General features: G+C 50.2%; 1 protein-coding gene across 13 annotated transcripts in view; it reads left to right on the top strand.

Annotated features, from left to right (window-relative positions):
• KDM2B (lysine demethylase 2B) overlaps positions 1 to 12,344 on the top strand; it is a 118,605-nt gene that overhangs the window by 88,617 nt on the left and 17,644 nt on the right. The window contains exon 1 of one of the 13 annotated variants that reach the window (XM_081540071.1): positions 3,335 to 3,545. The exons of the other annotated variants lie outside the window; for them this stretch is intronic. Coding sequence (XP_081396197.1) covers positions 3,492 to 3,545 — 54 coding nt within the window. The 5' untranslated portion in view covers positions 3,335 to 3,491. Of the gene's footprint in view, positions 1 to 3,334; positions 3,546 to 12,344 lie in introns of those variants that run through there. 13 annotated transcript variants of the gene reach the window in all.

Below are 12,344 nucleotides of genomic sequence, written 5' to 3'. Positions count from 1 at the left end.
CCCTCAGATGGCTAAGTCTGGGCAAAATCTCTGGGCAGACTGGGATCACTCCTAGAGTCTCATGATCTAAATAGGCAGGCCAGAAAATTAAATGACATTCAGAGAAAACAAAGATGTGGATGATGCCTGTGACCAAGGCAGGCTTGACTTCCATCTGTTTTTATTTATTTCTTCCTCACTTGGTGAAAATTTTGCACCCTCCTGGCTCAGGGCAAGCACCAGTTGCCCTGGTGGCATCAGCTTTGGGGAACTTTCTAAGAAAGTAAACCTTGGCTAAGTGGAGCTGGGAGACCTTTCAGTTCTAAGGGTCCCTGGAAGAGGAGGGAGAAAGGGAGAAAGGACGAGCCTAAGGCACAATATAAATGCAAATTTTAAGGTGGTAATTCTAGGCAAGTAAATAATATATTTTGTATATAGTCTAGTACACTATTAATACAAAAGAAACGCTGGGTAGTTGTGTGTACCAGTTAGCTAAAGAAGTTTTGATCAAGGAGGTAAAGATGCTAAGAGGCTCTTTGCATGTGTCAGAAGAGGAATTTTTAAGAGGTGTTAGGGCAATGGCTGCTGGCATGAGCCTTGTTAGAATTTGGAGAGGACTCACCACATTGTCATATCTTAGTCTTGGCTTCCTCCTTCCACATCAACCTTCACAGATCCATCAGGCAGCAGTCTGGTTACCAAAACCATACCTACCTGTCCTGAAATTGAATTTGAACTGAGAACACAGAATTTGCAAAATTTAGTAAGGGACAGTTAATTTTCTGCATAAATCCTGAGTATTTCACTTGGATTATTACACTGGTCTCACATGGCATCCTCCTGTCTTGATTCTGGCATTAGTGCGGTGTGATTAACAGCCCAGGCTGCAGGCTCCAGCTGCTTACAGGTTCAAATCCAGGTTGTTTCACTTCCTAGCAGCCATGTGTCTCAGTTTCCTCATCTGTGAAATGGGTGAATGGTAGAAAATACCTCATGGGGCTATCTAAAAGAATAAATGAGATATATCTACACCACACTTAGCATGGGATCTAGCCCTTCAATCATGCTTGGTAAACATCAGCTCCTGTTATTGCCTGGACCCCTAGAGGGGGTCTCTGGATGGTGTTTTATAAGGAACCCTGGGCTTCAGACCTACTTTCCAATTTTCTCTGGGCTTCCTCACCTTTTCTCTGGGCTTTCCTTACCTGTGAAGTCAGGCACGAGGGTGTCCGGTGAGGCCCCTTTTAGCTCAGAAATGATGTGATGGAAGGAAGGAAGTTTTGTGTTAGCTGCAGCTTCTGTTCATTAACACTTTCCCTTTCTCTTCTTTGAACCATGATAAATGAGAACTGTCTTTTTACTTCCTTAAATACAGAAGTGAGCTTTTGAGAATTCTCAAAAGAAATCAGCCCAAAGACAAGTCTAAATAATCTTGTACTCCTACTAGGTAATGAGAAAAACCTTTGAGAAAAAGTCCTGTTTCCATACCTCTCTCTTGATATATTGTGTTATTTGTGTGTCTCTGTATCCTGGCAGTTTTGAGTGAAGTGAAAGCATGATTGGCTTTTTTTTTCCAGCCCCTCCCCTTTCTTTAAGGGACTTCCTACTAGCTTGAGTGGCCCCTGAGAGTTCATGGACTATATCAGATAGAGACTTTAATCCAGACAAGGTAGTTTTATAAAGGCTGAGACTTTGGGGGATGGATTGAGATGGAGGAGGGAGTATTCTTTTCAAAACGACAAGTTTTTGTTGTTAACCTGGAGTGAATTGTGAAAAACCTAAGAAGGGAGAAAGGTAATTCAGAAAACATCTGTTTCAGTAAAGAGCAAGTTGGCTGGGATTTTTTTCCCCCCATAAGTGTCAGTGGTTGTATAAATATCAGACTTTAAAATCCATTCAGTAAAACTGACATCCCTGTTTATTCACTCCGGCCGACTCCTTGATAGAAACCTCCTGAGTTTTACGTCCATCACTCATTTTGCCTTCCTTGAAACCCCAGGGCATGACCTGCCTGTGGGTCCCTTCTGTTCTCAGAGTGGATTTCATGGCCCATGGCCTGGGCATGAATAACAGTTGGACGACACTGCAGAATTGGCCACCAGGTTTCACAGCTAATGAGCTTTTTCTTAGGAAAGCCTCAGATTCCTTGGTTGGGCAAACCCTCCCACTTTACAGATGAAGAAACTGATGCATGTATACATGTTTAGTGTCACCTTGGACATTCCTAATTAGATGATGAGTATGCCAGCTCCCTAGCTGAGTCAGTCTGGTCCTTAGCTTGAGTTTAGCTGTGGTTTTGATGCTTATAACAGAATTGCTCACTCTAGCTAATGGTCACTGAGCTCTTCCTTCAGAGTAAGGACCACTGGCCTAAGTGCCCCCTAGACTTTTTTCTTTTTAAAATCAATCTCAATCTGGATTTCCAGTAACAGTTTTCTACATGAGTGGGCTGCTTTAGGAGTAAGCGTTAGGAATGTTTCCAGTTTAAGAATTTAGAAACCCACACCTTCTGGGCCAGTTTCAGGTGCTGCAAGAGCCCTCACGCCTTCCGAGAGCGACCCTTGGGCACCTCACGAAAGGGCGGGATGTGGGTGGGGTCCTGTCGAAGACAGTAGGGCGCCCACCTCAGGGCAGAGTACATTCATGGTGTTCTGTCTGGCAACCGCCCAAGTCAGTACAGCTCCCGCCTGTACCACCACGCCGCATTTTACGCTGACTCTCTCGCCACCTGGAAAGGCAAACCTGAGGGCAACGTCAGGGAACCAGCCTAACCGAACTGCAGGCGTCTTGCAGAACTGGCTCCCTAGACCGTACCCAGGCCAGCGGGCCCGAAGAGGGTACGAGACTCCCGGGTTCGCAGGCATATCGGGTCGTGGTCTCAGAGCTTGTGCAAACGCGAGAGTCCGTGTGCCCGCTGCCGGGGGCACAGGGACCCGTCCCTGGTGTCGCGTACAGGGCCGTTCCCCGCGGCCCATGCACCCCGGGGCTCCTGTAAGACACCCCGCAGGACCACACAAAAGACCCCACCCCAGGTCGGGCGTGCATTTCCTGTTAGAGACGCGCGGCTTGCAGCCACCCATGTGCATCCCGCGGCGCGCGGGCCGGGCGGGGCGCGGGGCACGCCCCCACGCAGCCCCAGTCCCCCAGCTCCGGCCGCGAGGGGCCGCCCTCGGCGGGACCGCCCCCGTGTCACCGCAGGCCGGGCTCCCTTTGTGTGCGGCCCGAACGCCGGGGCCGCGCCATTGGCCCGCCGGCCCGGGGGGCCAGCCCCTTCCTGGCTCGCCTCATGCATATGCATGAGCGCCCCGGCCCTCCCCGCGCCGGCCCCTCTCCGCCCCCTCCCGCGCGGGCGTGCGAAGCGCGCGGCGCGGCTCCCTCCTCGCGGCAGCGGGAGCCCGAGCCCGAGCCCGAGCCCGAGCCAGGGCGAGCCGAGCCTGCTCCGGGCGGGCGGCGGCGGCGGCGGCGCCGCTCCAGCCATGTCAGCGCGCGCGAGCCTGGGCCCACCATGAGCCATGGCCATGTCCGTGAGCGCCGAGGACGACGACTATGAATCGGAGCCGGACCAGGTCGGTGGCCCGGGGTGGGGTTGAGGGAGGGACCCGCCACCCGCCCGTTCGACCTCCCGACCGACCGACTGACGCGCCCCGGGCGGCCGCGACGCCGCCGCCGCCACGATGAGGAGAAAGTTTTGCAGTCGCCGCCGGCGGAGCTGCCAGGGCCGGGCCCGAGCGGGGCGTGGAGGAGCGCGGCAGGCCGGCGGCCGCCCGGGCGCCGCGGGCCCCGCAGCTGGCCGGGGCAGGGGGCGTGTGCGAGCGTCCGTGCGTGAGGGTGGCCGGCCGTGCCGCGGGGACAATGTGGGCCTCGCCGTCGGGCGGGCCCTGAGGGGCGCGGGCCATGGCCCGCGGGCAAGTTGCGGGCGCCGGCGCGGGCGGCCGAGCGCGCCTCGCCCTCCCCTCGCGCCCTCGCCCGCGGCCCACGCGCGTGCCGGCCGCCCCGGGCGCACCCGGACCTGCGGGCGACGGCGCCTCCTTCCTTTCTGTTTGCAAAGTTGCACCGGGACCCTCGGCCTCTGGGCTGGAGGACGCCCGCGGCCCGGAGGGTGGGCGGCCCGGGGCCCGTGGGCCCGACGGCCCGAGCTTTTGTCTGGGCGCCGCGCGCCCGCCGCCCGCCGTGGGCAGACGGAGACAGGAAGGGGTACGAGGCTCGGGCCGGCGCGGGGAATCCGGAACCCAGCGAGTCCGCTCCGCGGCGGCGGCAGCGGCGAGAGGAAGCCGTGACCCCAGATGGCAGTATTTGGCCTCGGTTGGATCTAGAAGGGAAAGCAACCTCTCTTGGGACCAGGGGATTGAAATCTGTATAAAAGAAAGCCTTGGGTGTGTTTACGGCGTGAATTTACTCCGGGGAGATTCGTGTTTAGGAAGCAGGGGAAGAAAGTTGAGGTTTTACGAAGTAGAATCTGCACGGTATTTGAAATAGGGCACCGGCTTGGTAGACTTGTCTGAGGAATTAAGCATTGACGGGTTGAGTTATCGTGTGGGCATGAGACTAGGTGAATAAGATGCTTACTTATAATCCCGGTGCATTTCCTCAGTGGAATGAAGATGTTTTGGAATGTTGAGGCCGAGATGTAGGAACGTTTTTTTTCCTTCTATCAGGCTTGGTTGAGGAAGTACTATATATACTGCACTTAAATCGTAACACACATATTATTAAGTGGTTTTTCATAACAGAGACGAAGTTAAAGTGCATTTTCTCAGTTTTGCTGGACGTTTTTTAGGCTCATCGTGTATCTTATGAGGTGTTCCTGAATCTCACTTGTCTTCTGGATCAGATGAGCTCAGAGACAACCCAAGTGGTTTTGCCTTGGAACTTTCATCAGGGCGGTAGCACAGCCTGTGAGGTTCTCAGTTCTTGCTGCTTAGTTCATACTTCACCTCTTCCTTTGAACATTTTCAGTTCAGTGTAGGTCTGCCTAATCCCTGCCAATAGCATACCCTTCCTGCATCTGGTCACTCATAAGACACCTGCATTCAGTATTGACTGTGTTTTGGTGTGTCGGGTGAGGTTCCTGTTACCTGTTTTGTTTTGGTTTTTTAATTTGCCCACACCCTATGGTAGACACCACATGGGACAGGATGTCTAAACGTCTCTGGGCTTAAATCACATTTTCACTTTTTGCCACTCCTGAGAGGACCCATACTCCCTGTAGGCAGATTTTTCCCCCCTCCTGCTCACATCAGTCAGCCTGACTGTGGCACTTCTGGAGTTGTTAGTAATGGAAGTTCTCCAGGTTGCCGTGTTCGCTTTAAGATAATGCTACCACTCAGGAGCACTGAGGGAGATGACCTGTAAGCCAGGCCAGTGGCCAGAAGGTTTTCCCCAGAGTCCCAATAGAGAAGTTGGCTGTCAGCCACAGACCCTGCATTTGCCAACCCTCCAGGCCATGGCTCCCTGCTGCTTGCCCTCCCACCCCCACCCCTTTCCTCAGCCCCAGGATTTCTTGGATCTGAGAAGAGCGGCTTCCTCTGAGGCAACTGTGTCTTCCACGTGGGAGCCAGAGTCTCTGGATGGAATCTGCAGCTCGCTGACTGCAGACCCCGCTCTCCTCTGAAGTCTCCTTCAAGGAGGGGCAGAAGTCTTGGAGTGTGGGCATGCAGGTATGCTCGGCCACCTGCTGCACGAAGGGCCCCAGTGGAGGCCCTGTCAGGAAGCTTCTGTTGCCTGGTCTGTCCCTGCAGCTGAGCCTGGCCCCTCACACTTGATCAGGATTTTGCCTGCTCTACCTTAATAGTCTGTACACTTCCTTGGTCCCCACTGGAGGGTGCTGTCCAGTCCTGGGCGGCATCAGGCTTCCTTATGCCTGTACCACGGGCTGGCCTTCTGCCCCGCACCTTTCCACAGTATCCTGGGTCTCCCCTGCTCCCAGTGTTGGGCCCGTGCAATGGGAGAGACCCTTAGTTGGGCCTTCTCCCATGGACTTCTTTGCTTCTCCAGTGCAGAATGTGCTGGGAAGATTCTTTTCAGCTCTGATTTTTAGTTTGAGGGCTATTAGTAAGGAGAATCCCATCTTGTGTTTTTTTTTTTTTAAACTGCTGAAGAGTAAAATTCCTTTTTTTTTTCTTTTTAACTAAAAATGGTTACTGCTTGTTTGTTAAAAAGACTAATTAGGGGAACTTGCCTGGTGGTCCAGTGGTTAGGACTCTGTGCTTTCACTTCAGAGAACACGGGTTCCATCCCTGGTTGGGGAACTAAGATCCTACATGCTCCATGGCACAGCCAAAAAAAAAAGTTTAGGAAATTATGATGAAGAAGATCTCAGGAATTTATATGGCTGTAACCACTGCATTATTCGCTGTAACTGTTAATACTAAGAGTGACATTTTCATATGGGTCCCTGAACCTTCCCCAAATTACATACAAAAGTTTTATGACCTTGTGTGTATGTGCATTTTTCTGAGATAAAGGTTCTCAGCTTTCCTCAGATTCTCCAGAGGCCCGCCCCTCCCCTGGGTTTGTGGTAGCTCCTGTGTTTTTATTCTCTTGCTCCTTACTCTTGGTATATAAACAAACCCACGCCCTCCCTGGAGTCTGCAGGTGTGTGTTAAGGGGCCTACAGCGCAGCTTAAAACCAGCCTTTCCTGGGATATCCATTATGCTTGAAGATTTGGGAACAGACATGTTGTTGGAAAAAATCTGTTATACAACTGAAGGTAACGTTAGCATGACAAAGACTTCCCTGCTGTTTGGGGGCTCTGGCTACCCTTCTTGGGGCCAGGTGTCAGTGGGCTGCTCTTAGGGGCAGTTTGGTGGGGAACACCAAATCATAAAAACAGACACAGCCGCGTTTACTGTTCTTCTGACTGACTCCTCTTGACAGTTGAAACTCTGGCCTGCTCCCTCCTTGAAACTCTTCTCTGGCTTCCATCTGCAATGCCACAAACTCCTGCTGCTTTTCCTGCCCTTCTGGCCATTCCTCAGTAGGGCACTCTTTTGTCATCCGGCCCTTGGATGTTTTCTCTCTTGAAGGTACTGCTCAGGACCCTGTGGTCACGCTGTCCATTCTCCCTGAACAACCCTGTGGACTTAAGTAGTTCAGCACCACGCGATGCTGATTCCCATCCGTGTGCCTCAGCTCCAGTCCCTCCTGGCTGCTTGCTACTGGCCACTTTCCTTGGATGTCTCATGGGTTCCTCGGATTCCATGTGTCCACAGCGGATTCGTGCTCTCTCCTCTCTCCTGTTGCTCAAGCCTGAAACCTCAGAGTCTTCCAGGACTCGTCCTGCTTGTAAGCCTCACCCGCAGCCAGCTTGCTGGATCTTCTAAACCGGGTCTGCTTCTCAAACACCCCTGAATCATTCCCTCCCTGGCATTCCTTCTGTGGCTTCTACACCAGCCTTCACAACCCTCGACTTGTCTACTGTAGCATCCTCAACTCATATCCCTGTCTTTAATCTTGCCCATCACCCAAAAAATTCACTCCCCACAGTGTGGCCAGAATACAATCGTGTTGTTCCTGCATGCAAAGTCCTTTAACTGCTCTTCCACAGAACACTGTAATGTGGTCTATGGGGCCCTGCAGCTTTAGGCTCCTGCCACCTCAGGGCTGTTTTCCAGCAGCCATATCAAGCTATTCCTTGTACAAGTCATCTGTCTTCTTCTCTCTATCTTACTCTTCCTTCTGCCTAGAATATTCACTCCTGAACCCCACCCCTCCTCCTGGCCTGCAGCAGCCTATCTTCTCTCTAAAATTCACTTTAGTCACAGCCACTGTGTGTGACACTTGTCTCAGCCTCTCTTCCTTGTGAGATGAGGCACATCTGGGTCAGCATGCCAGGGTCCAGGCTTTAGAGCCCCTGCCTGGGTATCTTGGCTTCTCATTTATGGGCAGTATGACATTAAGGAGATCACTTAACCGCACTGTGCCTCAGTTTCCTTATTTCTGAATGGGTGTGTGTGTGTGTGTGCGCGCGCGCGCACACACACTCAGTCATGTCCAACTCTTTGCAACCCCATTGACTGGGGCCCGCCAGGCTCTTCTATGGAATTTTCTAGGCGAGAATACTTGAGTAGGTTGCCATTTCCTCCTCTAGGGGATCTCCCAGACCCCAGGGTCCAGCCTGCATCTCCTACATCTTCTGCATTGGGAGGTGGATTCTTTACCACTGAACCACCTGGAAAGATAATAATAATTCCTCCCTCATAGATTATCAATACAAATACTGAAAAAGAGTGTTACTTCAGTAAATGTTAGCTTTTGATTTTATCATCATTGTGTTGCAGTGCATTTATAGTAACATATCTTTTTCCCTCTAGACTGTAGCGCCTTTGAGAGTAGGGAACAAACACACCTTATTCAGGTTTGTAGTCCCAGTATTGAGTCTGTATATAATTCACAACCAGAAGACAGTTGAGGGGGTAGGTGGGTGGATGTGTGAGGGGGTTAATGAATGAGTCTCTGGCACAGATCACATGCTTGATTGGCCTAGTTTGGAGACATTTTTTCATGCACTTATTGTCTATTTCTTATATCTCTTTTTGGAGAAATATCTGCTTAAATCCTTTGCCCCTTTTAAAATTGAGATATTTGTCTTTTTTTTTTTTTTGGTTGCGCTGGGTCTTAGTTGCAGCATGCAGGACCTTCATTGCTGTGTCTGGGATATTTAGTTGTGGCACTTGGGCTTTTAGTTGCAACATGGAGTATCTAGGTCCCTGACCAGGAATCAAACTCAGCTCCCCCTGTGTTGGGAGCACAGAGTCCTAACCATTGGTCCACCAGGGAAATGCTGAGATATTTGTCTTTCTGTTGTTGCTGTTTTATACCTTCTGGATACTAGCCCCTTAAGAGATGTATACTTTGCAAATAATTTCTCCCACTCTGTGTACTTCTTACTTGATAGTGCCTTTTTTTTTTTGACTGCACCAGGTCTTAGTTGTAGCATGTGGGATCTAGTTCCCTGACCAGGGATCGAACCCCAGAACCCTGCATTGGGAGCGTGGAATCTTAGCCACTGGACCACCTGGAAAATCCCTGATGGTGCCCTTTTAAGCACATAAGTTTAAAGTTTTGAAGTCCAAGTTTTATCTTCTTTTGTCACCTGTGCTTTTGGTGTCATATTCAAAAACTCATTGCCTCCCTCAAGGTCATGAAGATTTATCCTTATTTTTTCTTCTAAGAGTTTTATGGTTTTAGCTCTTACATTAAGGTATTCTGTCCATTTTGGGGTTAATTTTTGTATGTAGTGTGATGTAAGGGTCCAGCGTCATCCTTTTGCATGTGGATATCCATTTATCCCCACACCATTTGTTGGAAAGACTGTTCTTTTCCCCACTGAATTGTCTTGACACATGTGTCAAAAATCAGTTGGTATAAATATTGTATTTATGGGTCTTTATTTCTGAATTTTCAATTCTAGTGCAGTGATCTGTATGTCTGTCCTTGTGCCAGTACTACACTGTTTTGGTTACTGTAGTTTCGTAGTAACTTTTGAAATCACAAAGTGTATGTCTTCCAACTTTGCTCTTCATTTTCAAGATTGTTTTGGTCTTTCAGGTTCCTTGCATTTCTACATGAATTTCTTTTTTTTTTTTTTTTTTAAATTTTGGCCATGAAGTGTAGCTTGTGGGATCTTAGCTCTCCAATCAATCTGGGATCCAGCCTGCCGCCTGCACTGGAAGTGTGGAGTGCTAACCGCTGGACCACCAAGAAAGTCCCTCCACGTGAATTTTAGAATTTTAGCTTTTCAGTTTCTACAGATGAACCAGCTGTGATTTTTCATAGGGGTTGCACTGAATCTGTAGACCACTTTAGGGAGTACTGCCATCTTAACAGTGTTGTCTTTCAGTCCATGAACATGGAATGTCTTTTCATTAATTCAGGTTAATCCAAATAATGTTAATCCCAGTATTTTAGAGATGAGGGATTGAAGGTTCTGCCTATGAATATTCTGGAGAATAGGATCTGATAGGAGGCACTCATTTAATGTTTGTAGTATTCGTTTTTAAAAATTTCATTATTTAAAACTTTCTTATCAGTAACGTTCCTTTTAAAGATGATACTTATGAGATGCTGATGGGGAAAATGTGTTAGAATACTTAAGATTTGTGTGGGTTCAATTTTCTTAACCAGATGGAGCTGAGACTATGAGTCCTGGGCTGATAAAATCAACAAACCTTGGGGTTTGGGAGGCTGGTTTGTATGTGAAAGTCAGTGGTTGCTATCATTCCCTTTTGCTGAGAACACTTCAGGCTGAAATTAACAAAGGAGCATCCTGGGTTATTCGAATTGAGGTACAGGTAGGATAGAGTAGAATGCAGTATTGGTTTGGGCTTCCTTGGTGGCTCAGGTGGTAAAGAATCTGACTGCAATGCAGGAGACCCGGGTTCAATCCCTGGGTGGGGAGATCCAGAGAAAGATACAGAGAAGATCCCGGGAAAAGGGAATGGCAACCCACTCCAGTGTTCTTGCCTGGGTAATCCTATAGACAGAAGAGCCTGGCGGGCTATAGTCCACAAGGTCACAAAGAGTCGGACACCAAAGTTTGGGACTAAAATAACTTTGGGATCGTTTATGTGTCACCCAAAAGAGGTTAGGACAGAAGTGTCACCTTCCCTAATAGAGACCTTCTGATCTTACCTGTTGATTTTCTCAGTGGTCTTTATGAGGCTCCTGCATTTCAGGTGTTGCTCAGTTGACTTCCGCTGGCCCACAAAGCTGCAGGCGGCAGCAGCAGCAGCTTCTCTGGTTGTCTGGTGGCCCAGCAGAGAGGGCCTGAATCAAGGTCTCTGGAAGCAGCCATCCTTACACCTCTTCCTTTGAGGCATTGTCCGCCGTTGACTCTTGTCATTTTCCAGGATGTCTCAGCTGCCATCGAGATCTAGGCAGATTTGGTTTTCCCATAGCCTGGGAAAGTGCTTCTTCAGATGAAAATGAACTTTGGGAAGCAAAGGAAAGTGGGCTTATTTCACAGTCAGGTATGAGCTTTTGGACACCTGGAATTTTTTCTCTTCATCAAAGAAGCCAAGTCCTTAGACTCTACTGCTCCAGGGTCAGCATGTGAGCCCTTGGCCTTGGTTTTGTCTGTGGGGCTGGACCGTGTGCTCTCCTCTCTGTACCTGACTTGTGGCTCTGAATCTCCCATGTTTCAGGGATTTGAGGAGTGAGTTGCTAACCGGACTCAGGTTTTTTACCAGAGAGTCTTCTGGGCTGTAAAGAGAGGGAGAAACCTTCCTGGTCTCCATTTCTCTGGAAATTGATGTCCTCCTCTGCACCTCGTTTCGGCGTCCATTCTACTCAGGGCATCGAGGCACTAGCTGTGGGCCCCTTCCAGGGCTTGTGGTCAGTTCCCGTGGATCTGGGGGTGCTCGTCCTACTTGTCCTGCACATCACTGTGGCTTATAGTGTTTACACGCAGCTTGCAGGGTGAGTACGCGCATCCTCTGCTGGCTCCCTGACCTTGGGCAGGTCACTTACCCTCTAGCTCCAGTTTCCCCTTCTCCCACGGGGTTATTATTGGGAAATTAGATGATACTCTATGTGAAATGATGAGCGGGACGACAGGGCCCCGGCAAGTCCCCACCTGCACTGTGCTTACCATCCCTGTCACGGCTGCTTGCTGCTTAGTGTTCAGGTCCACGGTCCCTTACGTGCTATTCTCTAATCTAGAGACTCTGAAAACTGATATTTTTTCCACTACTCATCTGGCAGCAAGACCTGACCTGAGTTGACAGGTGATGCATAGGCTGACATATCCCTCTGAAGGTGCCTGCAGGGCTGTGGAACTGCCCACATGCATGGCTTGGGCCCCCCAACCTCCCTGGGCTGTGTGTGGTGTGTGAGGAGGCCCTCCACAGCTTCCAGAAGGAGTAACTTGCATTGGGGCAGCCCCTTACCCTACCCAGTGACACTGGCATGGTTTAGTGGGAGTGGCAGGGTCAGGGCAAGGGGTGGTGAGGACACAGGGACCAGCGGAGCCTAGTCTCCTTTCCTCTGGAGTTGAGAGCAAGTTGAGAGGGATCAAGATTCAGAGAAGATGGTGGGAGCGAGGGGTGATTCTCAGAGAAACGTGGACTGTTTTCCTTGCTGATGTGGTTGTAAGTTTCTCAGCAGCCCCTGTAGTTTGGGGGGGGCGCTGTAAGTGTGTATTGGTGGGGGGTCCCTGGAAGGAAGACCTTCTCTGCACTGTGGTACATCGTAACCACACTTCTGTGCCTGGGAGCTGGCGTGGGGCAGGGTTTTGCTGAGGGATCCCAGTTTGGCAAGCAACTAAAATGGAAAGGCCGAGATGGACTGAAGCCGGCTAAGAAGGGCTTGAAGCATTCGATGCCAATTAGATCAGATAGTTTTGGAAAGAGAGTGTGTCTTCCTG

This window comes from Giraffa tippelskirchi, chromosome 11 (genome assembly GCF_054371585.1).
Source record: "Giraffa tippelskirchi isolate mGirTip1 chromosome 11, T2T-mGirTip1v1.2.pri, whole genome shotgun sequence".
Taxonomy (NCBI): domain Eukaryota; kingdom Metazoa; phylum Chordata; class Mammalia; order Artiodactyla; family Giraffidae; genus Giraffa; species Giraffa tippelskirchi.
This window is presented reverse-complemented; position numbering and strand designations above follow the sequence as displayed.